Here is a 27,777-nt window from a genome sequence, read left to right on the forward strand (position 1 = left end):
CCTTTATTTGTTTGAAGTCTATATTAATGATACGCATCTCTATTACTCTTCTCGTAATTCTACTTAACAATTTAGAATATCTCAGCCTTTGACTTATACTAGATTGGAGCATGAACATTAAATTAATATAGCTGAAGTTACAACCTATTGTAAAATTCCATTTTCTGGAGAGGGGGATAAAGAAGACTTTTAAGTCACGTTGAGGTATCCAGCTCGCAATCAGTAATGGCTGTTTGCATTGAGTTTTGTTGGTTCATAGATTATGTCTTTAGAGTTTAAAAAAGAAAGAAAAGAAGAAGGCACGGGTGTTTCACAAGGCGCCATTTTTGATCCCACCAACAAAACCAAAGTCTTCCATTATGAATCTTCAGGGAAGGGGGCTACATGGCAGCAGTGGCTTCTTCCAAATCGGGGTCTGCTGAGGAAGTTATTGCTTCTGGAAAGGGTCCAGGGTATGTCTGTGCTGTATAATAGATTCCTCTTCCAAGACCCATTTCTTCCTGGAGCTCCCCTCTGTTATTGAAAGTTGGACATGATATAGTGCGAGAATAATTTTCACAGGGATCTGTGTGGCAAACCATCTCGCTGACAGTATTCAGAGGGGATGCCCTCCACCTTTGCCTCTGCAGCTGTTTCTCTTTGTATTTTATAGAATACCAGGCCAAGAAAATAAAAATAAATCCAACAAATTTGAGGCCAGCCGCCAAACCGAAATAGACAAAACGAAATGATGTCACATCATATTCCCAACAAGAGCCTTGCACACCACAGTCTTGTTGCCAAAGCATGCAGGTGGTGTCAATAACTGCTCCAAAATAAATTGGAGTAGGAATGTATGCTAGAAGTTAAAAAAAGAATTCATATTTAGTATATATTACAAAGAGAAATGCAATTTACAAGTTTTGAAAATATGGGTGTGTCCACTAAAACAGGCTAAATAAATAAGGTTTGGTGTTTCTGATGCATGTAATTTTCTTTTGGGTTGCTTTACTTATTTATTTTCATGACAGATAATAGGATCATAGATTGAGAGAGAAAGGGGACCTTCATGGTCATTGAGTCCACCCTTGCCCCTCATTTTACATGTGAGGATATTGAGGCCCAGAAAGGTAGATTTTCCCAGGGTCACACAGCTAGTAAGTATCTGAGGTAATACTTGAACCCAGATTTGTCTGGCTTCGCTTACAGTCAGCACTCTACTATAACACTTTACCTCAAACTTTATTGCAAAAGGTCCATTGCCATAAAATGTTCACTATAATGAAAAAATACTCAGAAGCTCATAGCACTAGAAATTATCAACAGTTCAATTCATTAGTTTGCTTTTTTTTCTTCCAACCCCCAAACTTAGAAGGAAAATTGTTAAGAAGCTCTGGAATCATGTGCCAATACTTTGCTATGACACAGAACTCTGACCAGCACAGGCCTATCTTGGACCTGTGGACTACATTGCTGAAATGTCAAAGAAGGTTCATTCAGAAGTGTCAGATACTGCATCATGGGAGACAGCTTTTATTGATAGTTGGGTATTTTCTGATTAGGCTTTACCTCTTTGGAACATCCACCCACTGAGCCAATACCTACCCTCTGGGCAAAGTAAATCAGATCTATTCCTACCCATACATCTCAGCCCTTCAAATACTTAGGCTTTTCATGTTACTCCTAAGTCTTCTCTTCTCCAAGCTAAATATCTCTAGTTCCATAAACACAGAGAACACTATGGTGGTTGTGTAGATAACACCTCCTGAGCTCTCTCTCAGACAGAAAGTCTACAGTGAGTCACCTCCTCTATGTCATGCACATGAGAGGTCCTGACATGGAATGAGGAAAGAGAAACTTTAGGCCCTTTGAGGATTAGAAGTAGATTTGTTTTGTTTGTTTTATTACAATGACATTTTTATTTTTTTCTTGCCTTGTGATTTTATCCTATAGGGAATTCCCAGGGAGAAAACGCCCTCCACCAATGAAAACTTGCAACTGTTCTGTAATTTACAGTCTATGAGAATTGCCCAGGCCACTAGAAGGTCAAGGTACTTGTCCAGGATCACAAGTCATAATATGTCAGAGGCAGAACTTAAACCCAGAGACTAGCCCTCTAGTGACTACTCCAAACTACTTCTCAAAATTCTTTTAGGAGATGGTAGATAGGTGCAGAGAACTTGGAAATCTCCTTTTCCTTTGGCAATGGGTTTTGACCTTTGTGCATAGCTAAGCTTTCTAAAAAGCAATAGTGCCTGACAATTAAATCAGGTAAATCAAGAACTGTTGACCACATTCAGTACAATAAACTCCACAAGATGAAGGCTCAGGAGAGAGAACACAAAAAGAAGAAAGACTTCTTCTCTACACTTCCCTACCCCTTCTGTTATACTATCTTTGGGGAAACAATTTTTTTCTTCTATGCTGAGTTGGCCCCCATTTAGTTCTCTCAAAGTCCTCCAGATTTACTTTGCAGACAAAATAGTTTATAAAGCACCTTCTCAGAAGAAAAAAACCCCAACAACTTCTATGGGTGCAAAACTGTTACCAAATTTTACAAGAAAAGGAAGCTTTCACCTTCTGGTTATTTCTAGAAAGCCAGCATGTGAAACCTGGGCTCCTGACAGTCATTGGAGGATTTCAGTAAAACTGAATGCTTCGAAATCCTGGTAAAAGATTCTTCCTCCTTTAATGTAGAAATGTGGTTCATACTTGGAAATTCAAGGCATGGAACCACATTCTTTTGTCCTGTGGACAAAACTACTGATTGCTGGGAAGAATAACAGCAGCTGAGGGAAATGAGAGGCTGCAATTTAAGACTGAGCATCTATCAAATGAGGAAGTCTTTTTAAAAATGCATTGAAATTGGTGGAGCAAACAGGCTCAGAGCTGTCAGTTTAGAAATGCTTTAGCTAAACTTATTTTCTCTATATTTACCTGAAGTATCTGCTCAGTGAATGATGGGAAGAGTATTTATAAAACCAAAATAATGGTGTTAGGCCACCAATGAAGACTGTTGTTACCATCTACTACATTGTTTTCAGTTGTGTTAATGATCCTGGCTCTTAAAAAAAAAGTCTGGAAGTCTGGGCTAATTTTTCAGTATATTTAATTCATTTTCATTTCCAAATAGGAAAAATTATCATGTAAACTTAAGTAAATCATTTTCTAGCTCTGGACATGTCAGTTTCTTCATCATCATCATTAATACGAGTCAGTTGAATGAAGCATCTCCATGGTTCTTTTAAAACTTATTGGAAAAAAAAACTTATTGAGTCTATGAGTATATGATTCTTTTATGCAGTTCTATACAACCAAATACAAAGGGCAACAAGGTGACACAGTGGGTAGAACTCTGAGCCCAGAGTTAGGAAGACCTGAATTCAAATCTGACCTCAGACACTTACTAAGCTTTGTGACCCTGGGCAAGTCACTTAACCCTGTTTGCCTTGGTTTCCTCTTCTGTAAAATGAGACAGAGAAAGGAATGACAAACCACTCCAGTATCTTTGCCAAGAAAACCCCAAATAGGGTCATGAAGAGTCAGACACAACTGAAGTGACTCAACAACAAAGATGACCATCCCCCAAAGAATTAGGAAACTGAAAAATTCACTCTCAAGAGAAGAATTAATGCCATCATTTTAATTATTAAAAATACACAACAGGACAGAATTAGAAATATTACATAAGCCTTTTAATAAGTTTATTACATACTGCTGTGGCCTATGATACTTAAATTTTTAAACTGTTTTGGGAATGGAGCCTAAATTTTGATTTGCACCTTAAACAACATAAATTCGATATGGCTTTTCTTTCAACATAAGTGAAAAATGAAATTAGATGCTTTAGATAATGTAGTACAGGGAGGAAAGCAATGGATTTGGAGTTAGAGCACCCAGTTTCAAAAGCCATCTCTGGCATTTATGTGGCACTGGGCAAATATTTCACCTCTTTGGGACTCATCTTCCTCACCTGTAAAAAGTGGGAATCAGGCTGGATAGCCTTTGAGGTTCTTTCCAATTCTAAATCTATGACCTTAAATCATTCACCTTTTATTTGTTCAGATCAGAACACGTCAAGTTGTAAAATCTCAGTCCCTGATGCCACGTGCAAAGAGGAAATTCGGAGACTTACCAAGTGTTCGTAATAAAACAAACTGCATTCCTAGTGCAAAAGGTCTCTCGCCTTCTTCCACAGACCTGGCCCAGGAGGGGAAAAAAAGAAAGGAGAATCCTTTAACAATTTCAAATTAATTCTGCTTAAATGAAAGCCTACAGAACCACTCTATCTAGGTGTATTCCTTAAGTCTGAAAAGTCTAGTGGCTAAGAGAAAAGCTATTACTGAATCTAAACAAAGATAAGGAATAAAATTCCCTTAAAATATAGTGATAAAAATCTGTTTAATGTTGATTGTTTCTATGCCAAATAGAATGAATTGGAAGGGATTCCCAGAATGCATCTAGTTCACCCTAAAACTGCATAAGAATCCTCTCAACAACACACTCAACAAAACTTTTTCTTAAAGGAATCTAATGAGGGGAGCCCAGACATCTCTTCAGGCAGCCCACTGTAAGCTTTGAACAGCTGTAACTGTGAAGGAGTTTATCCTTGAAAGGAACCTAGCCTTTTGTCTTTGAAAAATCCACCTATTGATCCTGATGATACTCTCTGGGGCAAGGCACATCAAATCGTTCTCCCTTTTTAAATGAAAGTGCTTTAGACACTTAAAGATAGCACTTACGTTCCCCTAAATCTTCTCTTCTCAAACCTAAACATCCCCAATTCTTTTAACTTATTGATGACACGACCCAGGTGGGTCAGCCTTTTTTATATGTCCTTCAATTATGTGGCGTAACAGATAGTGTGCTAAACTTGGAGTCCTATCTCAAACATTTACCAGCTGTGTGACTCCAAGTAAATGACTTAACTTCTCTCAATCTCAGTTCCCTCACCTGTAAAATGCAGATAAAAATAGTACCTACTTCACAGCATTGAGAGGATAAAATGATGTAATATATGTAAAGTCCTTAGCAGTCCATATAATGCTACATAAATGTTAGCTATTATTTTTATTCAGCTTTACAATATTTCATATATTTCTAAGAGAGTCAAGAGGGGCCAGGAGGGAAGTAACCTTATTTTACTTCCACAGCATCATTTCCAAATTTGATAAACACATTATCTATTGCCTTTGAGTCATTAATAAAAAATATTAAACAGCATATAGCCAAGTACAAATCACCGAATTATTCCTCCATCAGCCACGTCTTTTTTAAGTTGTCATCAAACTAATAATGACTATTCTTTGGTTTGGGACAGTCAACCAAATTCTAGGTCAACTTAATGGTACTATTCTCTATCTCATCACTCTGTATCTTTTCTAGAAGAACAGGAAAAGATTGCCAAATGCTCTACTGAAATCTAGGTAAGCTCAATCTACAGAATTCCCCTGATGTGCCCAGTCTTAATAAATGTCTTAAAAGACAGAATAAGACTAATTTAGCGTGATCTCTTCTTAATGAAGCCATGCCAGCCCTTGGTAATCACCACTTCCTTTTCTACCTGTTCATTAATGATCCCTTTAATAATGAATCACAGAATTTTGCCAGAAATCATATATTCATTCATTCATTCAACAATTATTAAACAACTATTATGTGCAAGACACTTAGATGGATGCTGGAGATATAAAGACAAAAAAATGAAAACTGGCTAATAACAGGTTTTTAGCAAATATTAGAAAAACTGAAGCCATTCACCATGAACTCCCTCTTCACCACTCTTCCTCATCTCCTATCACTTAGATGCCTTCTTCCACTCTCCTCCTTCACCCCTATTTCCCACGATGAGGGGGCCTTACTCCTTGACAAAGCTATCCTCTCTGAATGTTAAAGTGATCCTATTCCATCCCATCTTCTCCAACACACTGCCTCCTCTGTCATCCCCACTCTTTCACTTATTTTCAATCTCTCCCTCTCTACAAGCTAATTTTTCTACTGCCTACAAACATATCCATGTTTCCCTTACTCTCAAAAAACTCACACTTGTTCCTCACATCTCTACTATTGTCCTATATCTCTTCTGCCCTTTGTAGCTGAACTCAAAAAGTCATCTTTAACAGATGGATCCACTTTCTCTCCTTTCACTCTCTTGTTACTTACAATGTGACTTCTGACCTTATTATTCCACTGAAACAGCTCTCTCCAAAGTTATTCATGATCTTTCAGCTGCCAAAAATTTGATGGTTTTTTCTCTTTCCTCATTCTCCTTGACCTTTCTGAGACCTTTTGACACTTTTGATGCCTCTCTCCTCTGTGATACTCTTCTCTCTAGGTTTTGAGGACACTACTCTCTCCTGGGTTTCCTCCTGCCTATCTAACCACTCCATTTCTGTCTCCTTTGCTGGATCTTCCTCCAAATCATACCCTCTAATCATAGGTGTCCCTCAGGGTTCTGTCCTGGGACCTCTTGTCTTCTCCCCCTGTATTACTTCACTTGGTGATCTCATCAGCTCCTAAGGATTTAATTACCATCTCTACACTAATGTTTCCTGCCTCAATTTTTCTGCTAACCTCCAATCTTACATCTCTGTCTTTTTTGGGGGGACAAGGCAATCAGGGTTAAGTGACTTGCCCAGGGTCATATGGCTAATAAATGTCAAATGTCCAAGGCCAGACTTGAACTTGGGTCCTCCTGACTCCAGGACCAATGTTCTATCCATTGTGCCACCTAGCTGCCCCTCCAACTGCCTTCCAGACGTTTCAAACTAGACATTCAATAGATATCTTAAATTAACATGGCCAAAACACAATTCGTTACCTTTCCCCCCAAATCCTCCCCCTTCCTAGCTCCCCTGTTACCAAAGAGAACACAACATCCTCCTAGTCCCTCAGGCTCACAACCTAGGAATCATCCTAGATTCCTCACTATCTCTCACCACCACCCCCCCTTCCCCACATCCAAGCTGTTGCTAAGGCCTATCATTTTCAACTTTGCAACAGCTCTTGAATACATCCCTTTCTCTACCCTGGCATCGGCACCACTTAAGTGCAGGCCCCCATCACCTCATACCTGGATTACTGCAATAGCCTGCTGGTGTGTTGGCCTGCCTCAAGTCTCTCTCCACTCTAATGCATCCTCCATTCAGTCACCAAGGTGATTTTCCTAAAATGTAGGTCTGATCAACTCACCCCCACCCCCAGCTCAATAAACTCCCATGCTTCCTGTTGCCTCCAGAAGCAAATACGAAATGCTCTGTTTCAAAAGCCCTTCATAACCTAGCCCCCTCCTAATTTTCCAGTCATACCTTACTCTCCAACACATACTTTTTGATCCGTTGACACTGACCTCCTGGCTGTTCCATGACTATGACATTCCATCTCTTGACTCTGGGTATTCTCTCTGACTGTCCCCACTGCCTGGAATGCTCTCCCTCCTCCACACTAACTACTGACCTCCTTGTCTTCCTTTAAGTTCCAACTAAAATCCCTCCTTCTATAAGAAGCCCTTCCCAACCTTTCTAATCCCAGTGCCTTTCCTTGGTTAATCATTTCCCATTTATCCTGTGTATAGTTTGCTCTGTAAATATCTATCTGCATGTTGTCCTCCCCATTAGAGTATAAGCTCATTGAGGGTATTGACTGTCTTTTGCCACTTTTTGTCTTAGTATGGTGCCTGGTGCATAGTGGGCACTTAGTACATAGTAGGCACTTAGTAAATATTTATTAATTGATTGACTGATAGTGGATGGCATGGGTTTTCATGATCTGAAGAGTTACTGTACTGCCCGGGGTTACTTAGCAATGGGATGAGTATGTCAATGGAGCCAAAATTAGGGCCTCTAAGTGTTGCAAGCAGAGTGAGAATATTTCACTGCTGTTCCAAATAAACAATTATCTCACTTTTAGTCTCTCTGATCAACCGGCTACTGGATGCTGAGCAGACAAAGCTGATCCTTTCCTTTACAACCTCTACATGCAGCATGTTTCTACTCTCAATAACATCTTTGAGAAATAATTCTCTTCTACTACCCTTAAGTACATCAGTCAGCAATGCGGCCATGAGTTCCTGCGTAACCCCAAATTGTCCTTTCTATTGCTCCTAATTACTGAAGAAAACCACAATACTGATCCTGGAGATGCTGGTGTCAAAGTGTTTAGTAGGAAAAAGGCAAAATGTCTCTTTTCCAATTCTTTAAAAAGCACAGAGCCAAGAAGTTATGGGTCCTGCTTCTGCAACATACTGGCTGTGTGACCCTGGGCAAGTCATTGACCTTCTAATGTCCTAGGCAGCTCTCTACAACTAGAAGTCGCAGAAAAAATGCTCACTGACTTTGGTAGAGGTAAATTCCTCACCTGGGAGCTCTCTATGCTAATGAAATCATGAGTCTAGTTCCTCTCCCTGAAAGAAACCAACCAGGGGTATGACAGAGACAGAAAGAGCACACAGAATGCATGCATAGCCAGTGAAAAAAATTTATCTCTTTGTTAATATATTTTCTCCTTGATTCCAGATCAGGAAGGACAAAGATAGTTTAATCAACATTAGTAATTGCTTGCACAGAATAAACTACGTTTGCCAGCCAACACAGAATCTCAGAATCTTGGAGCCAAAAAGGACTTGAAAAGCTAACTAATACATCCCAAAGTTCCAACAATCAACCAATCCATCACAAGCATTTATTAAGTGCCAACTGTGTGCCAGGCATGGCACAAAGCATTGGCAATAGAAAGACAAAAACTAAAGAAGCCCTGAATTTAAGGAGACAAAAACATGCACATATTAGTAAATACAAAATAAATATAAGGTAAGTTCCATAGGGCTGAAGAGGGGAAGGTACTATGAGCTGGGGAGATCTGGCACTTGAGATGAGTTTGGAAGGAACCTTGGGATTCCAAGAGGCGTCATAAAGGAGGGAAGGCATTCCAGACGTGGGGAATATGCAAACACAAAGAGACAGGAGTTATAATAGCATGTATGAGGAAATGGGACAGTTTGGCTTGACCACAGAGTGGGGGAAGGGAGGTATGTCTGCTCAGTCTAGACAGTCATACTATGAAGGACTCTAAATGTCAAACTGAAGAATTTTTATTTTAACCTCGAGGTTATGAGGAGCCAATAGAACTCTGAAGCAGAGGAACAACATGGTTAGATCTCTGCTTTGGCAGACATCGCCACTTTGACAGCTTTGCATCTTGAATGCTTAACAAGTGCCTAGAGTGTAGTAAGCATTAAATAAGTGTTTGTTGACTGAGTCCACCGTGTGGAGACTGGATTACTGAGGGGAAGGACTTTGAGGCAGGGAGACCCATTAGAAGGCTTTGGCAATAGTTCAGATGAGATGTTAAGAGGGCCTGAACTAGCACAGTGACTGTGTGAGTGCAGAGATGTTAGCCATTGGGGAAGTAGGATTGGAAAGGTTTAGCAACTGAAAAAAACATGAATACATTCTATAACATCCAGTCACTGTCCTCCTACCATCTGCTTGGAGTCTAGGGCAACCTTGTGTTTTCAGTATAAATCATTTTCCAAGTTCAGTAGGCTCCTTGTTGCTCCCCAACAGTTTCAGACTTGATTTTGCTCACAGGTTATGCATTATTCTCATGGAAACAGGTAACAAAGTAGGACTTTTCAGGGTTGGTGTTTTGAGGAAGTGGGGACATCCTAAAGAACCTGTCTCAGGGGTAGGGTTAGGGATTAGAAAAAGTTAGCACTCTGCTGTGGTCCTTGCTTCTAGCCAGCCACACACCAACCCCTTCCACATCTGAAAAAGAGCATAGAAGCTGGGCAAGTACCTAAATGGCCTTCATCTCACTCCATCCAAACTCATTCTCTGCCTTATCCTGTTCAGTTCCCAACAAAGGGCTAGGCTTGTATGACCAAGGTGACCTTTAATGCCTCTTCCAGCTCATAAATATAATGACCTTTCAAACCCTGATACTTTCCAATAGCTCCCAGCAGGATAACGAAGGCCTCCCTGTAAGCACAAGCCAGGGCTCACCTGAGTGTGACTATGATGGCTGATGGCTGGGCGCATGCTGTTATGAGAGTAACAATGAAAAGAAAAACAAGGAATGGAATAAGGGTATTACAGGTCCGATTGCACTTCCCAGACACCGCGTAGCCATTCTCATTGAGATAGGTTTTGACAATAACCATCCGGAGCTGACTACGCTGCCCCACCGTTGGTGCAGTGATGACCTGTCGGCTCTGAACACAGGCACACTCTGTGTAATTACGTACCTGAGGAAAGAAAATAGATAAAATAGCATTCAAGCTAAACACTGTGATCAGCAGCAACAACAACAAAATACCAGCAGGGAAAAATAAGACTGAAAAGAAAACTTTCCGAATGAATGGCTTTCGGATGAGCCCTGATTTGTAAATACGTGCAATATGTTCACAAAGTTATATTATGTGCTCACCAACAATAACAATCAGCCTCCACAAAAGATCTCAACATGTTAGGATGAATCTAAGTAGAAAATTATAGAGAGAGATAAATTGGTGCAAAAGCAAAAGCACAGAACTTGGAGGCACAGAACCTGGGTTCAGATTCTAATCTTGCTAATTACTATCTGTCGGACCACAGGCAAGTCACTTCACCTCTTGGGACTTCAGTTTCAAAATCTGTAAAGTGAAAGGATGAACAAGATGACCTCTAACATCCCTTCCAGCCTCAAATGTACGATGCTATGGGGAACAATGAAGATCCAAAGGACATATATCTTGTCAGTAAACTCTTTTTAGACCAGTAAAGAATGTGAAACATCAAGGCTTCGTCCATGAACCTTCCCTGTCCACTCCAATGTTGATCTATACATTTTCTTGATTCCTGAAATACTTGCCATCTATATTATTCATTTAGCTCTGACCACACTGTCTTATTTGGTTGTTTAACTGGTATAGCATATAGAGGGCTATCCTTGAAGCCCAAAAGACCTGGACTCAAGACTCACCTCTGATACATACTGGCTTTGAGATTCTGGGCAAGTCTAGCCTCTTAGTGCCCCAGGCAACTAGCTCTCTAAAACTGTAAGTTAAAGAGAAGGTGCTGACCTGTATTAGTAGAAGGGAGTTTTGCTCACCTCATAGCTCTCTGTATCAATGAAGTCAGAGGTCTAGAATGCCTGCTTATGTATAGGTCTTATGTCTATGGCTCTGTTGAGGTATTGTGTGTTATATTTCTTTGTGACAATCAAACCTTACCCTCTAACACACATATACATAGTACTAAGCATACTACTGAGCACACAGCATCACAAAATCACAGTTTCAAGGTTAGAAGGGAACCTCAGTAGCTCTTAGTCCAAACCATACTTGAATTGGAAGCTCCTTACCAGCTGGGTAGCTGATAAATGTTTAATGATGGGCTGGGAGGGAAGGGTAGAAAAGTACATACACACACACTTTTAAGTTTAACCTGCATCATTAAGACTTTCTTAAGTCTAGAAAATCAACAAAACAATAAATTAAGTCCAGATTTGTAGCAAATGTTATTTTGGAGGTTTAAATGCCCACGCTGAAAATTTAACAATCTGCTCTTGCAAGTCAGTTAGAAATAGCTCCAGCACATCCCTGGGGAAAGAGATAGTAACTTGGCCTGTGATTTCATTGATACAGAAAGTTCCTGGATAAAGGAATTCCCTCTGCCAATGCAGGTCAATCCCTTTTCTGCAACTTCCCTTAAGAGAGTGGCTTAGAAATGATTCACCCTGGGTCTCACAGCCAATGGATATCAGAGGCGGCACTTGAATTCAGGTCTTGCAGACACCAAGGCCAATTCTCTATCCACTTTGCTATTTTGCTATAGAATCTATTCATTATCTATTAATATCTATTAATAACCATTATCATCACAGAATTTTCTCCTTTTAAGTCATAACAAGTGAGACCCTATGAGTAAATAAACTAGTTTATCAGGTAAATTAAGTGCTATGGGAAATGGGTAACTCATGAAAGTCACTACTATCTATCCCGGCATAATAAACTGAGCAAGGGAATAGTTCTCTAGAAACACTGGTCAGCCAAAATCTCCCCCTATTTTTACTGCCACTTTTAATGCAAGGCCAATGCAAGTGAAAATTAATATCAGACAAATACAATTTTTGCATTTATAACCAATTAAAATTTAAAAAATTATATCAACCAAATTCCCTCATTGGACTGATTTTTTTGTTTCTCTTTAAAAAACACCCCTCTGAATACAATGAATTAGAAAACTATTTTGACATTTTCATTATCCAGCATAGTGGTAAGAAGTGTGACTAAGGAAGGCTGTTTGGCCATCTGCTTGCCATTCAGTAAACAGATGCCCTGAAAGAGTTAATGTACCTACACTAAAGAACTAACTTAATAACAAAGAAATATTTTTGTACTGGACTTAAAGCCTATGGTGACTCACACACTGAATTTGGTCCATTAAATAAAGAAAATAAATCATCTCTAATCTATTTCACAACTTGTCATTGTATTTTGATGTTTTAAAATAGAACGATCTTTAAAAAAAAAAAAAACTTTTTTTGTTTAGTAGAGTAGCTTCACATCACCCATCCAAGAATGTCAAAAGTATTTCAATGTTGTCACCAAAGTAGGTTATTTTTAGATGCAGAATAGTGTTCTTATACAAAGAAGCAACACATTATTTTTGGCAGGGGGTACACATATTATTTAATTGATGTCAAAATACCCATGTGAAAACTCCCCATTTCAACTGAGCTCAGAAATCTATCTCTAGCTTATAGTCTGAGAGTTCTTGAATTCAGAAGTTGGGCATCATTTGGCCAGAGAGAAAGGGTTTCCTTAATAGAATGCATCTCAGAGGAGAAGACAACCAGGATAGCTAGACAGCAGCTGATGGATTAGAGAAATCCATCCCCCTAGAGGACCAGGAGATCTAGACCTATAAATTCCTTGGACAGAATAGGTGAAACATCTGTTCAATAGGGCACCAAAGTTGTCCTTGCCTTACAAGAATGGGCAAAAGCATAATGGGCTATTTGATCATTGTTTTATATTTCTTATATTTGTTTATGTATATCTTTGAGTCTCCATCTTATACATTTTCTGCGGGTTAAAATAAAGACTTTCTAACAACCCATTTAAAAAAAAAACAGGATGTGATCTGGAGCATTGAGAAATTAAATATCTTTCCCATGGTTACATAGCTAGGTTTTGCTAAAGCAGGAATTGAACCTAAGTTTTCCATGCTTTCGGCAGCTAAGTGGCACAGTGGACAATGTCGGGCCTGGAGTCAGGAAGACTCATCTTCCAGAGTTCAAATCTGGCCTCAGACACTTATTAGCTGGGTGATCCTAGGTATGTCACTTAACCCTGTTTGCCTCAGTTTCCTCATCTGTAAAATGAGCGGGAGAAGGAAATGGCAAACCACTGTAATATCTTTGCCAAGAAAACCCCTAATGGGGTTAGGAAGAATTGGACACAACTGAAAATGACTGAACAACAACTTCCAGGTTCTGAAACTCATCCTTTAGTGATTGTGCTACCCTGCCTCACCCACATTAAATAACTGTGTAGAGGGTGTTCAAGTTCCCTGAGGAGCATGTTAAATTTTTCTGAGATTCAACATCTTCATCTACCAAATGGGAATTTGCACTACCTACTCCATAGGGTTGCTATGAGAAAAATGCTTAGTAAATTTTAAGTGCTATAAACTAAAAAATATTAAACAATAAAATATGAAATTTGAAGCAGAAAAAAAGAAAAAAAATTAAGTGCTATATGAGTGTGAAATTATTCATAGCGATAATATATTTTACTATAGAAAAATAGGCTGCCCAACGCTGAGTTGCATTCAAAAAGTAGCTGGAATGATGTCATCAAAGAGGTGAATGACTGGAAAAGGACCTGGGCTAGTCATGTTTCAAGAGCCCGGGATGATCAGTGGAACAGTCTTTATGCTGAATTCATATTCAGGTAATGTCATCTGACAGGGGAAGCCCTTTAGGACACTGGGTGGACCTCTCTGGAGGACTTTTAGGTAGACATGGATTAAAGTCAGAGTGAGAAGATGGGAATGGACTGTAATGTATGTATATGGTGGGATGGATACCTAAATAAATGAGCTCATAGATTCATGGGATTATTAAAACTTGGCCTAGGAGAGAGCTGTCAAACTCATAGCTAACAATTCACAAAACTCCCAAATGTGACCCCCAAAACCAGATTAAAATCTAATTGGGAAAGATTTAACAAAATAAATAAAAATGCAATATACCACAGATAACGCTATTTTGTGGTTTTCTACATACACTGCAGCCCAGGAATCTGTTTCTATTAGAGTATGACACCATTGGCCTAGTGGATAACAGCACTGGCCTTGAATTAAGGAAGACATGGGCTTAAATCTTACCTCTGACACTTAATATCTGTGTGTGCTCTGGGCAAGTCTTAACCCAGTAACCTCTCTGAGACTCCATTTTTGTAGTATTAACTTCACAAAGGGAACTGCGAGGTTTAATTCGATTCAACTGGCATTTATTCAGTTCTAATTATGTGCCAGGCATTGTGCTAGGCCCTAATAATAAAGGGATAAATACTACATAGCCTCTCCCTTCAAGTAGCTTACATTCTACTTGGGAGACACAGCACCCACTCAGAAAAGTAACCACAAGATAAATGTAAAGCTATTCTCGATGGCACTAACTGTGGAAATCAACTCAAACTGAGCCTTGAGGAAAGGTAGGGATACAAAAAGGAGGACATTACATGCACATAAGTACTTTACAAACCTTAAGTGCTACATAAATGTTCCAAGTAATATTATCCTTATTAATCATAGGAAACTTTTCTATAGCTAATAGAATCCCAGATTCTCAGGATCAGAAGCTTTAGAGCTAGAGGAGAACTTTGAAATAAGCTTATCCAACACTCATTTTATAAAGGAAGACACTAAATTCCAGGGAGTTCAACTGACTTAAAGGTAAAAAAAGAAATGACCTAGTCAGTAACAGAACTAGGATTAGAAACCAAGTCCTCCAACTCTGAATCCAATGTTCTTTGGGCTAGATGTGTTATTCACAACTCATGGGGAAGTGAATTCTCAAAATAAACTTTGAAAGCTGAACCAACAGAATTATCTTTAACTCAAAGTTTTAAAAAAGGTGTAATATCTCTTTAGCTCCTAAAAACAGCTTATGAGGAGATTTTAAAGACCCCAATTTTGTAAGTACAGCTTACGCACACATTAGATCTAGTCCATGAAATAATGGATAAGAAATCAAATACCATTTACTTTACTGTTCTATTTCATGATCATCAAATGCAGTGGGCATCCTGAACTACACATCTGCACACAAGAGATGTCAAAAGGAAAAAAGAGGGGGATGATGGAGAGGGGTGAACCAGAAGCTTCACATTATCATGTTGCACTGAGCCAGAAATGCAAATAGCCAAAGTGCTGGTGTGGAAGTGAATTGCCTCCTCAAAGCTGAGCTCACCTCTGGAGAAATATAATATTGCTTCATTGTCTTTCTTCTACTTTGGGACAGAAGGCATTTTGATGGTTAGGGTAAGCCTCTAATGAATGAAAATAACTGTATCACAACAGCAAATGAATACCTACAGGTCCTCTGTCATGGAAAGGTGTATTAAAACAGTCTATGAATTTACCCCAAACACTTACCCCTATACTATGATTACCACTATTGGCGCAGCCAGCCAGACAAGGGTTAAAGTATGTAATTCCATCTGATCCACAGACTGGTTCATACTCATGGATTTTACAACCACAGTTAACATTGCAGCTTCCTGTCAGGTTCCTGTGGGCCATGGTGAGAGAAGGCCTAAAAGCAAAAAGAAGGAGGAAGGTTAGAAACAACATGTACATAAAACTTAATTTTGAGATAGTTGATCATTACAATTATAGATTTTAGGAAAGAAATGTTTTTTCAGGTCTTTATTACCATTGGGATATGTGGCACCATATTGCCAGACTTCTTTTACACTATTCCCTTTCACTCTACATTTCAATCAAATTGGACTAGGGACCATTCCCTAAACTCAGCATTACATCTCCTGCAACCATGGCTTTGCCCACATTTAGAATGCCCAGGGATGCCTCCTCACTTCCATCCTACAATCTTTAGTTGTCTTTGAAGGCTAACAAGTCAAGTGCCACTCCTGCCCTAAGTCTTTCCTGATCCCCCAAGTTTTAAGTGTCCTTCCTTTTTTTCAAAATTATCTTGTGGTTACTTATCTCTGACTATGTTGTATCCTGAAGTAGAAAGTAGGAAGCTTCTTGAAAGCAGGAATTGTTTTTCCTTTTTGTGTTTGCATACCTAGTACAATATCTTCCTCACAGTAAGTGCTATATATAGTATAGTAAGTGTTTATAAAATTCCTCATAGTAAATGCTTAATAAATGTGTGTTGAATTAAATCAAAGCCTTTATTCACAGAATTGAAGCAAGAAAAATATTCGCCTTAATATTCTAACATTCAAGTCTAATAATTTTTTCTTATTCTAGTTTTCAATTCAGTGGAAGCCTCTATACTTCCAATCAGAGAACAGACTCAAGCACCATTTCCCAATACATAAGGTTTATAATCTTTCTAAAGCGTTTAGCACAGTGCCCAACACACAGTAAGTGCTTAATACATGCTTATTCCCTTCTCTTCCTCTTTCAAAAAAAAATTGCCAACTAGATGCAACCACATGAAAATAACTTTCAAATCACTAATAGTTAGAGAAATGTCAATAAGAACAACTCTGCGGGATCACCCCACGAATGCAAATTTAAAAAGGGACAAAAGATGAGAGCAGTTATGTTGAAAGAACCCTGAGAAGACAAGCACACTGATACTCTGTTGGGAAGCTGTGAAGGGGTGCAATCACTCTGGATTCCCCATTTGAAACTGCACAAAAAAGTGACCAAAACTCCCCATACCCTATGATGCAAGAATCTGCCTCTATCATCACCAATACCACCACCAAGTAAGTCAAAAACAGAAACAAGGGGCCAATATGAGTATTCTCACAAACATTCTTTGTGAGACCAGAGAGTTCAAAACAAAGTGGGCGCCCATTGTTCGGGGAATGACTAAATAAACTACAGCATATTAATGGAATGGAATAGTCCAGTACAACAGGAATGACAGATGTAAGGAATCCAGAAAATGTGAGCAGATTTGTGTGAACTGATGGAACACAAAATAAACAGTACCAATAAAATACACAATGGCTACAACAGTGTAAATGAAAGGGTCACAAATAACACAAATCCCCCTCACAAATCTTCACGTTTATCTTTATAATCCCCCTGTGCAGCGGGTGGGGATTCATTTCGATGTTTGGAATTACCTTTGTATAACTATTCTCACTGCTCAAGAGGAATTCAGCAAAGCCTCAGCCTCTTCCCATTTTTTTTAAAAAACCAGAAGAAAATTTTTTCAAAAAACTCTGGAATCAATATAGTGGTAGAGCTATTCAGTGATTCAATAAAGAAAGCAGTGAGCTAGGTCTACCCTCCCTCAAGAATGTCTAAGCTCAGAGCATCACTCCTGGGAGAGAATGGGGGATTTGGCAAAATAACAAATCAGGCAGATTCCAAAGGGGATCACATGAAGTGCTAGGCTGAGCACTCCGAACCATGTCTTCCACTTAATAGATGTTTCATATTTGTATTCAACTGACAGCATAGCTCTTCTCACACAATTATTTTCTTTCCTTTTAATTCTTCACCCACCATCTCTTAGCTAGAAGTTATATTTACAGAAAAGTTATTCATTCATTCAGCAAATACTTATTGAGGAATTGTTATGTGCAAGGCCATGTCTTTAGTTAAGTGACCTGACAACAAAGAAGAAAGCAAACTAAGCATCAAACTGGAAATCTCAAAACATTACTTTTTCCTAAGGGCTTTTCTGCTCTTGCCTTTTTTCCATTTTGAGAAATGAGTCCCTTAAGTTAAAAAAAAAAAAAAAACCAAAATCTGACCAAGAGAAACTTCTAAATCAAGCAAGAAAGAATAAATTATTTTAATTCATCTCCCTTACTTACATGGGTGGAAAAACTTGTCAAAGATCCACATAACTACATGAATTAATTCATATTAGCACTTTATCAGAACAATTCTTTTCTACGTATCCATTCTCCCTGACAAGCACTTTAAAAACTGATAGTAAAAATAATGATCAATGAAAAGTCTATTCAATAAAAAAATTCATCCTATAAAATGGAAAATTTTAACAGCTTCCAAAGATATTTATTGCCACTGCCATTTAGAATGTATACAGCAAAATGATTTACAGTTTTCTTATTTATGGTTTACATAAGGATTTACAATTATTTTACAATGATTTCATCCATCTGCAAAATGATTAAGATTTTTAATTTCTGAGGCAATTATTAAACACCTCTAATTTATGCACCTAGATGAGTATCCAGTCAAGAGAGAAGACCTGAAAGAGAAATAATGAACAAACATATAACACACTGATTCTAGAAAGGCAAAAGCCTTCTGGCACACAGGAAGTGAAACCAGCTCCAGGCTAGCCCAGAATGTGTTTGATTCTGGACAAGATGAGGTCATGATGTCTGATGGAAATTATAAAATAAGAAACACTCAAAGAAAATCAATGTAGGAGAGCCAAATAGTAAATATAAATAGTAATGAAAGGGAAGTAGGAGGCTTGTGATCAAAAGAACTGAGCAGTGGGAGGGAGAAAGGAAGGCGAGAGATCCGAGGGGGGGATACGATCCAACCCCCAAAAGAGAACTGACTTTTACGGTTGATCCCTGAGTAGAGTTGACAGAAGTCATGCCTAAGGATAATAGTGACTTATTTGAAAGTTTCTCGGTCCAGAAAGCACAGTGGAATAGGATTTTTTTTGCTTGCATTCTAAACTGAAAACAGGAGCAGCCAAATACTGCTTGTTACCCTAAAGTGAATGTGTTTTGGGGTATGTGATACAGTAAGATCTGCTAGAAAGCCATGATGCTCCTTTGGGAAAAGATTACATAGGCATTTCACTAATAAACAGACACATCCATTTGATAAAAAAAAGTTTTTGACAAAATATCCTTCCCTAAGTAGATTTCTTTAAATGAGAGCCATGAAATGAGAGCCTTGAGCCATGAAAATCTGCAAGTTGCAGTGAAAGAGTCACTGAGACTCTCATAAATCAATGCTTTGTAGTTGATTGTCACATAATAAAAATGGGGTCTATGAAAGATTGCTGTGTTTTATTCCTGTCTTATTGTATTTTTAGTGAGAACAGAGCAGGGCCATATTATATTCACCCAGCTGACTAATGAAACTGACATGATATCGGTTTAATATGTAGTTCCCCAAAATGGCAGGTTCCTGCTACTCACAACAGTCCCTCGAAATATTGTCCCACAAACCACAGGGCAAATGTCATGAAACAAATTTGCTATTGCTAAGTCCTTAGTGAGTATTACTGAGGTTATTGGGAAGGAAATGCAAGCCTACTGTGTGCTAAGTACTGTGCTAACCACTTTACAACTTTTATATTATCTGATCCTCACAATGACCCTGGGAACTAGGTGCTATTATGATCCCCATTTTATAGTTGCAGAAACTGAAGCAGACAGAAGTTAAGCGAAGTTCCCAGGGTCATACAGCTAGTAGGCATCTGAGGCCAGATTTAAACTCAGGTCTTCCTGACTTCAGGCCTGGGATCTCTCCACTAGCCACCCTCTTAAACTGATGCAAAGATGGGGAGATGAAGTGTTTTGCATGTGAAGAACAAGGACAGTGTGGCTAATCCAGAAAATGGATGGAAGAAAAGTAATGGACAGCCTGGAAAGGTAGAATGGGGCTAGTTTTTGAAGAGCTTTAAATACAGAAAAATAAACGAACCAGAAAAGAATCCCATAACATGGAGTTTTAGAGAGTTGCCTGAAGAACTAATGGGTTAAGTGACTTGTCCAGGTTGACACAGCCATCATGTGTCAGATGCCAGACATGAACGTAGGTCTTCCTTCCTCAGAAGCAGGCCTTCCATTCACTCAACACATGCTGTATCTGTTTTGGTAATTAGGGTGGGACTTTTTTACTGTTTTCTCTTTTGGAATGCTGGGGTAATCAAGTACCTTCCATGAATTTTGCTTCTCAAATGTAATGGCAAACAAAGTGGACTTTTCATTGTCTTTGTTTTGGAGTGCTTCTCAATACTAAGGAACCTTTGAATGGGGAGTCTTTGATGACCTGCTTACATCAAGGGAAGGCCTAAGTCACGTGGGTGTGAGTCGCATGGTTGTGACGCCCTTTGACCCTGAAGAAGTGTATATAAACTCAGAGGTTAGCGTTTTGCCTTTGGGGGCACACTCATTGAAAGAGTGTTAGTGACAAGACTCTGGGTAGCCATTGAAAGAGTTCCCCCCCACCCCAGCTTTGAAAACCCAGATGTTGGTGCTTCTCTCTGGTAGCTATGTATTGCTATGGATAGAATGATTTGTGTTTATTTGCTCTCTTTATATAATGTATGCTTGTAATTTCTGTTTGTATTCTCTCTGAAGTTCAGGGTGCTGGCTTTTCCCCTGAACTAAGTGAATGGTATATGTATGTTTAATTAAAGTGAGATTATTAACCCCCCCCTTAAAGTTGCTTTCCTTAGAAAAGCAAATCAAAGAACCTGTGTTAGCAGCCTTTCTGTGTGCTCTTGTTGGTCTTTCATACCCACAACATCTGCTAGCAATATTGTTGTTACAGCATCTGAACCGAGATCCAGATGACAGCCATGAATTTTCCAGTCCTTATTTACAACAATTTTTTAAAAATAGATCTTCATTAAATGAGGCAAACCTAAATTGTAAAATAATACTAAAAACTAAAATCAGGAATACTATTGTGCCATAAGAAATGGGGATGATGCGGACTTCATAACAACTTGGAAAAACCTACACGACATAATGCCGAGTGAGCAGAGCAGAGCCAGGAGAACATTGTGCACAGCCACAGATATATGGATTCCGTGAGGACCAACCCTGACATACTTCGCTCTTCTCAGCAACCTAAGGTGCAAGGACAACTCCAGGGGACTCACGATGGAGAAAGCTATCTTCATCCAGAGAAAGAATTGTGAAGTTTGAATACAGATTGAGGTGCACTACATGCTTGCCTTTTTTGCTTCTCTTTTGTTTTTGTTTTTGGGTTTTTTGGGTTTTTTTTTGGTTCTGTTTCTTCTTTCTCATGACTCATTCCATTGGTCATAATTCTTCTCCACAACTTGACTAGTGTACAAATTAATTCAATGCGAAGTTATACATGGTAGTTATATGAGATTCCATGCCGTTTTGGGGAGGGAGGGGGGAGGGAGGGGAGAAAATCTGGAACTCAAAATCATGTAGAACCGTGCGCGGTAAACTAAAAATAAATAAATAAATTTTTAAAAAATTTAAAAAATATAAAAAAATAGAAAAACTAAAATCAGTATCTATAAATACTAAAATAACTTAATATGATGTACAAAATAAAGTTTCTCAAAGAAATAAATACTTCCAACTTCATAGACTCATAGAGCATTAGAATAAAAAGGACCTTGTAGAGATTATTGAAAGTCCAACACTCTTATTTTATAAAGAAAGAAACTAAGACTGAGAGATTAAGTGATTAACATCATACATTGACTGTTAGTAGTAAAGCCAGCCCCCAAATCCCCTAAACAAAGCAACTAAACATCCAATGCATAGAGAAAGTATTGTACTTGAAGAAAGGAAGACCTGGGTTCAAATACTGCCTTGGACTCTAACCAGGCTGTGACCCTGGAAAATCACTTAACTTTTCTCAGCCTCTGTAAAATGAAGATAATCACAGCACCGACTTCCAGAAGTTGTTAGTGAGGATCAAACAATCTAGCACAGGTGAAGCACATTGTAAGCCTTAAAGCATTACAGAAATGCTAACTTTTCATTTCTAGTCCTGAGGACTTTCATTCCACCTCACTTCCCATTAATCCGTACCTTTCTGACTAATCTCTAACCAGAATGGTAAAAATAGAGCACTGGAGAGTAGAATTTGACAAGAAAGGTCATCTTTCTAATCCAATTCCTGCCTCAATGCATTATAGTATTAATCTTATACAAACACTTTGATTAGAATGTTATTTTCTACCTCAGCCTAAATTTTTGACTTGGAATCAAAAAGCCATTCAATTATAAAATGTCAACTCTCAGGTCATAGGTTCTGGAGCTTGTATTCCATTGGGGAGGATCACTGTCCCATTAGGAGGTACACAGTCAACAAATCCATTCAACAAGCATTTATTAGGTACCTTCTTAGTGCCAGGCACTGTGCTAAGTCCTGGGGATAAAAAGAATGATTTTTTTTTTAAATCTTTGCTTTCAAAGAGTTCGTAGTCTAATGCCAGAGACATTATGCAAACAACTATGCATTACGTATATCTGTGTATATATACATTTATGTATCTGTGTGTGTACTGGAAATAATCTCTGAGGGAAGGCACTAGGATTATGGGGAACGGAAAAGGCTTCGTGCATAAAGTAGGATTTTAGCTGGGGTTTGAAGAAAGCCAAGGATAGAAGACAGGAGGGAGAGGGGCAAAGGGAATGGCCAGTGAAATGCACAGAATCAGGAAGAAGGAACAATAAAGAGGTCAGTGTCCCTGGGCCACAGAGTACATGGAGGAAAGTAAGACTAGAAAGTAGGAAGGGCATGAGTTTTGAAGGCCTTTAAAAGCCAAACAGGATTTTGTATTTTAAGCTGGAGGTGATAGGAAGCAACTAGAATTAACTGAGTGGGGGCAGGGGGAGGTGAAAGGAAGAGGTGACATAGAGAGGAAAATCAATTTGATAGCTGAGTGATGGATGGACTGGAGTAGGAAGAGACTTGAGGCAGGGTGACCAACCAGCAGGCTATTGGAACAGGCATGAAGTGATCAGGACCTGAACACATAATGAAATAAAAAGGCCATCCTGAGTCCCTTCTCTAGGATAGTGGAGTGTGGGGAAGGGGAGAAGAATAGGTAGAAAGAAACAGGTAGAATAACCGATGTGTAGGCAAATGGTATCCTCTGACACCAAAGAAATTGTACCAAGCCTAGTGTGCATTCTTATCCAGCTTATTCATGACTACTGTGTTCAAAAGTTGCCTGAGGTCTGTTTACTTTAGTTTTGTGCATTTGCAAAAGATTACAGTTCCCTTTGTCCTGCTTAGCAGGGTAACACTACCCTCACACACTGTCACTGCCACCTGGACCCAGCTATATGTCTGGACAGGGCTAGTTTACCCAGTTTACCTAGAATTTACCTCAAGGCTGCTTTCCCTCTCAAAGACCAGAACAGAACGCTGAAAAATTAGGTGGCCATCAAAGCTGATTAGCACCACATCCTTTTTATACACATGACCACAGATGGTTTGTGGATTATTAATAAACCCCATGGTTTGATTTTAGGAGTTCAGGTCTCTACTTCTTTTCCTTAAGTTCTAGAAACCACAGTTCTGACCATGTGACAATCCCCCCACCCCCCAATTCAACAAATTCCATTGACTGCCTGTCACCTACAGAATCAAGTACAAAATGCTGTCATTCAAAGTCCTCAATAATCTACCCTTCGCCTATCTTTCCAGCCCTGTCGTTACTCCCCCCATCCACACACCCACACACAAATACTCTCTGATCCAGTAACATTGGCCTTCTGGCTGTTGCATGAACATGACACTCCACCTCTGGGCGTTTTCTCTGGCTTTCCCCCATGTCTGGAACGCTCCACCTACAGACTTCCTTGGCCACATTTAAGTACCAGCTAAAACCCCATATTCTACAGGAAGCCTTTCCAAATCCATCTTAATTCCAACACCTTTACTTCTGTTAATTATTTCCTGGTTTGTGTCTTCACCACTCAGCACAGTGCCCAACACATAGTAGCTGCTTAATAAATGCCAATTGACTGACTGATGGAACTATACCAGCTTAGGCAGAAATCACTGGAGTGAGATCGTATGTACATATACATATATATGTATATTGTATATAGTTTGTATATGCAAATCTAAACCCAGTACTCTTTTCAAGATACCTTGCCACCACTATAAAAGGTAAATTTGTAGTCAAAGACTTCTCCCATCCAGCTTGCTCCATTTACCAGGAATTTTGCTTTCTCTAGTATGAATGAATATCTTTTTCTGTTACTGCTCCTTATTAATCATAGAGGTCTTACTTTGCCTTTTCTAATGTCAGAGTTTCTTTCTGTTCCTCTGCACACAGAGAAAAATGAGACATAGAAATAGCCATATGAAGTTGTGCTGAGTTTAAGAGTTCTATTCTTACTTTCTCTACAAAAAGAAGGTGGTCTTTTTCCAATTCCCCCTCCCAGTGATTTTCTGACTGGCAACTACAAAGGTGGCAGTGATTTGAAATTTATATACATTAGGACTTCAATTAGCAGACTCAGAATATTTAATACCGATGATATTCATTAGTAATCTGTGATGCAAACCCCAAAATGTATATTTCTTATAAAACATATGAACAAAATTTAAATATGGGCTTTAAACATGGATTTTAAATAGTTTTATGAAAATAGTTAAAAACATCTGAGAAAATCTTGCTCATACTGAAAAATAAGGACCTCAAAATTTTACACACTTCCAATTACAGTAGGAATTTTGTGAACCATGTTATTAACTTACTAGAAGCTAGAATTCTCTACAACATCTGGATTCCTGGTACATATCTGCTTAACACTACAAGGGACTTAATTAAAATCACAAGCTTTCCACTGAGTCTGAAGAGGAAAAGCTTTCGCATTTCTTTCATGGAATTCAAAACAGTTAACTAACCCTAAAGCTATAGAAATATCAAGCGATCTTTCCCTTTTCAGTCAGCAAAGCTCAGAAAGAAAAAAAAAATGCCTGCAATTTGCCTAGCCAACAAGATGCTGCAATGATACACAACAGCATTTTCTGCTTTTGTTCTTAAACAAAGCTGACTATGTAAGATTAGATTGTTATCTTTAGGTCTGACTTGGATCTGTCTTTATGGAGGGTACACATGGTTTCTTAACTTTGACACAAGTAAATGATGAGGCCATAGTTAAATCATTTTAATGCCCAGGAAAGATGTCAAGTGGAACAGGAGATGACTCAAACCTCATGCCTCTCTTGGAACTCTGAAAATAAAATGGAATTCAATTCAACATCCATTTCTGGAGCATCTACTATGTTTGACTTTCACAGAATCTCCAAATTGGAAGTACCTTAGTAGGAAGCCATCTGATCCAACTGTTAGCTAAGCAAAAATCCCCTCTCCAACATGCCTTGTTTTTGCTTGGAGAACATGCCATGAGAATATTAGTTTACAGAACTGGGCTTGTGGAGCTTGAAGAAAAGAAGACTGGGGAGAGGGAGGGAGATGGGAGTGTAGGGAGAACTAGGATAGCTATGTTCAGGTATTTAAAGGATATATATACCCACATATAGAGGAAATGAAACTATACTAAGATCTACCATGATGGGGAATCTACCACCTCCAAAGAAAGCCCATTGCACTTTGGGATAGCTCCAAGTGTTAGAAAAAAATTTCCTTTTATCAAGTTTAAATTTGTCTCTGTCACTTCTGTCCATCACTCCTAGTTCTGTTCTCTAGGACCAAGCAGAACAAAAGCTAATCCTTCTTCCCCATAATAGCTTTTAAAACATTTAAACTGCCATATTTCCTTTCTTTTTTGCCAGGCTAAATATTCCCAATTTCTTTAACTAATCCTAATATGGTATGATCTTGAGACCCTCCATAATCCATTATAAGTCTAATTTTCCTCATGAATAAAAGGCTTTTGCTTTTATTTCCAAATATATCTGGCAATTGCTACAGGTGACTAAATATATAGCTAGCTAATCTAATCCAAAAATATGACTAACAACAGCACAGATAATCCTAAAGCATAAATTAACAACTGTAAGACCAAAAAAAAAAAAAACTTTTTTTGTCACTATACAGATTTGCCTTAAAATGAAGCATCATGTGCAAGCCATTGAATGGTTATATCATATCAGCTTGATTTGAACAGTGGAAAAGAGAAATGGGATTGGTACAACGGGATGCACATTGATAGAGAAGACTACTGTTGTTCAGCTGTTTCAATGCAAGCAGAGTTAAGTGACTTGCCCAGGGTCACACAGCTAGTAAATGTCTGAGGCCAGATTTGAACTGAGGTCTTCCTAACTAGTAGAATGCCTTGAACTGAGTGAATTTAAAAGAGATCAGGAAGGAAAAGCTGTCCAACTATGAGGACTAGCACATAGGATTATAGAAGCTGTACTGCCCAACTACAAAGAGTCAGTGCGATGTAATAGAACTAAATGTCAGGAGTCCTAATTTTTAGTCCATATGGACTCTGCCACTACATTATTACCTCATCTTTAAAAAGAGAGTCAAACTAAATCCATGAGATCAAATCTAGCGTGAAGATATTAGTAAAATAAAGTCCTTACATTTGTTATCAAGGGAAAAAGAGAGACAGAGAGATAGTGACACAGAGAAAGAGACAGAGACAGACAGAAAGACAGAGAGATAGGCAGATGGAGGATACCATCTTCTCATTTGCCAAATCTACGGAGTATAAATCCAGTTTTCCCTACCAAAATATAATTATCTAACAAGGTCAACATTTTGTTTTTTTGCCTTGCAAAAAAGTTTCTTAAGTATTTAGGAAAAAAGCTATTAAAACTTAAGTATATTTAAGCCAACTCCATTTATCTTCTTCAGTGAGAAGCATGTGGTCTCCAACAGACTATCTACTGCAGCATTACCAAAAAAGTAATAGCTGATCATATTCCATAATCAGAAACCAGTGCTGAGGTAAGGTAACAAAATTTTGGGGAAAGTAGTTTAGATGATTCAATAATCAGACTTATTTCTTTGGCACCGATATGGAAATAGTATCCTTTTGTGATTTTACTGTCATTACCATCTAAGACACTTGGAGGATTCAGACCTGAGCTTTTGATGATTTTTCATTATTCAGGCTCCAGCTGATATACTGACTCATTTCCAATTCAAGTAATTATATTCTCAGCACCTAGAGTTTCCCCTGTAGTTTTAATTAGGAAGTTTGATTCACCTTCTGTCTGCATCCGCTGACTATAAACTCCAACATCCTGGACATCTTAAAACACAAAAACAACTGTTTCAATTCAGCCAGCAGTAGGGGAGCACCTGCAAAGGTTGCTGGGTTTTGATGTGAGAAGAGATGAACTCTAGGGGGTTTGTATAACCACTTAAAAAGTGGTCTGGGATATTTGGGCTTCTTAACCTTTTTGTTTGTTTGTTTCTGGATCCCTTTGTCAGTCTGGGGAAACTTCCTGACCTGTTCTCAGAATAATGCTTTTTAAATATATAAAATAAAATATATAGAATTGCAAAGGAAACCAATTATGTTGAAATACAATTTTTAAAAATGTTTTAAAAGTTCCATGGAATGACAGTCAGGAGGACCTAAGTTCAAATCCAGCCTCAGACACAACACACTAGTTGTGTGACCCTGGGAAAGTCATTTAACCCCACTGCCTCAAAAAAAAAAAAAGTTCAATGGACACCAGGTTAAGAATCCCCACTATATGGGGGCAGATAGGTGACACAGTGAATAGAGCACCGGCCCAGGAGTCAGGAGGACCTGAGTTCAAATCCAGCCTCAGACACTTGACACTTACTAGCTGTGTGGTGTTGGGCAAGTCACTTAACCCCAATTGCCTTGCCTCCCCACCTCCAAAAAAAAAAGAATCCCTGCTATACATTTGGCTGACATTTCACTATCCATTTCCTTCAACTCTATGCTCTTCTGTAAGCAATTGGCTC

At 38.7% G+C, this 27,777-nt stretch overlaps 1 protein-coding gene across 1 annotated transcript in view; it reads right to left on the minus strand.

The window, feature by feature from the left end:
* Positions 1–207: 207 nt before the first annotated feature.
* The window catches only part of SLCO5A1 (solute carrier organic anion transporter family member 5A1), a 184,791-nt gene continuing 157,221 nt past the window's right edge, over positions 208–27,777 (minus strand). Inside the window, exons 6-9 of the mRNA XM_036758213.1 lie at positions 15,624–15,783; positions 9,981–10,222; positions 4,115–4,179; positions 208–838 (exon numbers count right to left, since the gene is read on the minus strand). Of these exons, the coding sequence (XP_036614108.1) occupies positions 381–838; positions 4,115–4,179; positions 9,981–10,222; positions 15,624–15,783 (925 nt within the window). The 3' untranslated portion in view covers positions 208–380. The remainder of the gene's footprint in view (positions 839–4,114; positions 4,180–9,980; positions 10,223–15,623; positions 15,784–27,777) is intronic.

This window comes from Trichosurus vulpecula, chromosome 1, assembly GCF_011100635.1.
Source record: "Trichosurus vulpecula isolate mTriVul1 chromosome 1, mTriVul1.pri, whole genome shotgun sequence".
Lineage (NCBI taxonomy): Eukaryota > Metazoa > Chordata > Mammalia > Diprotodontia > Phalangeridae > Trichosurus > Trichosurus vulpecula.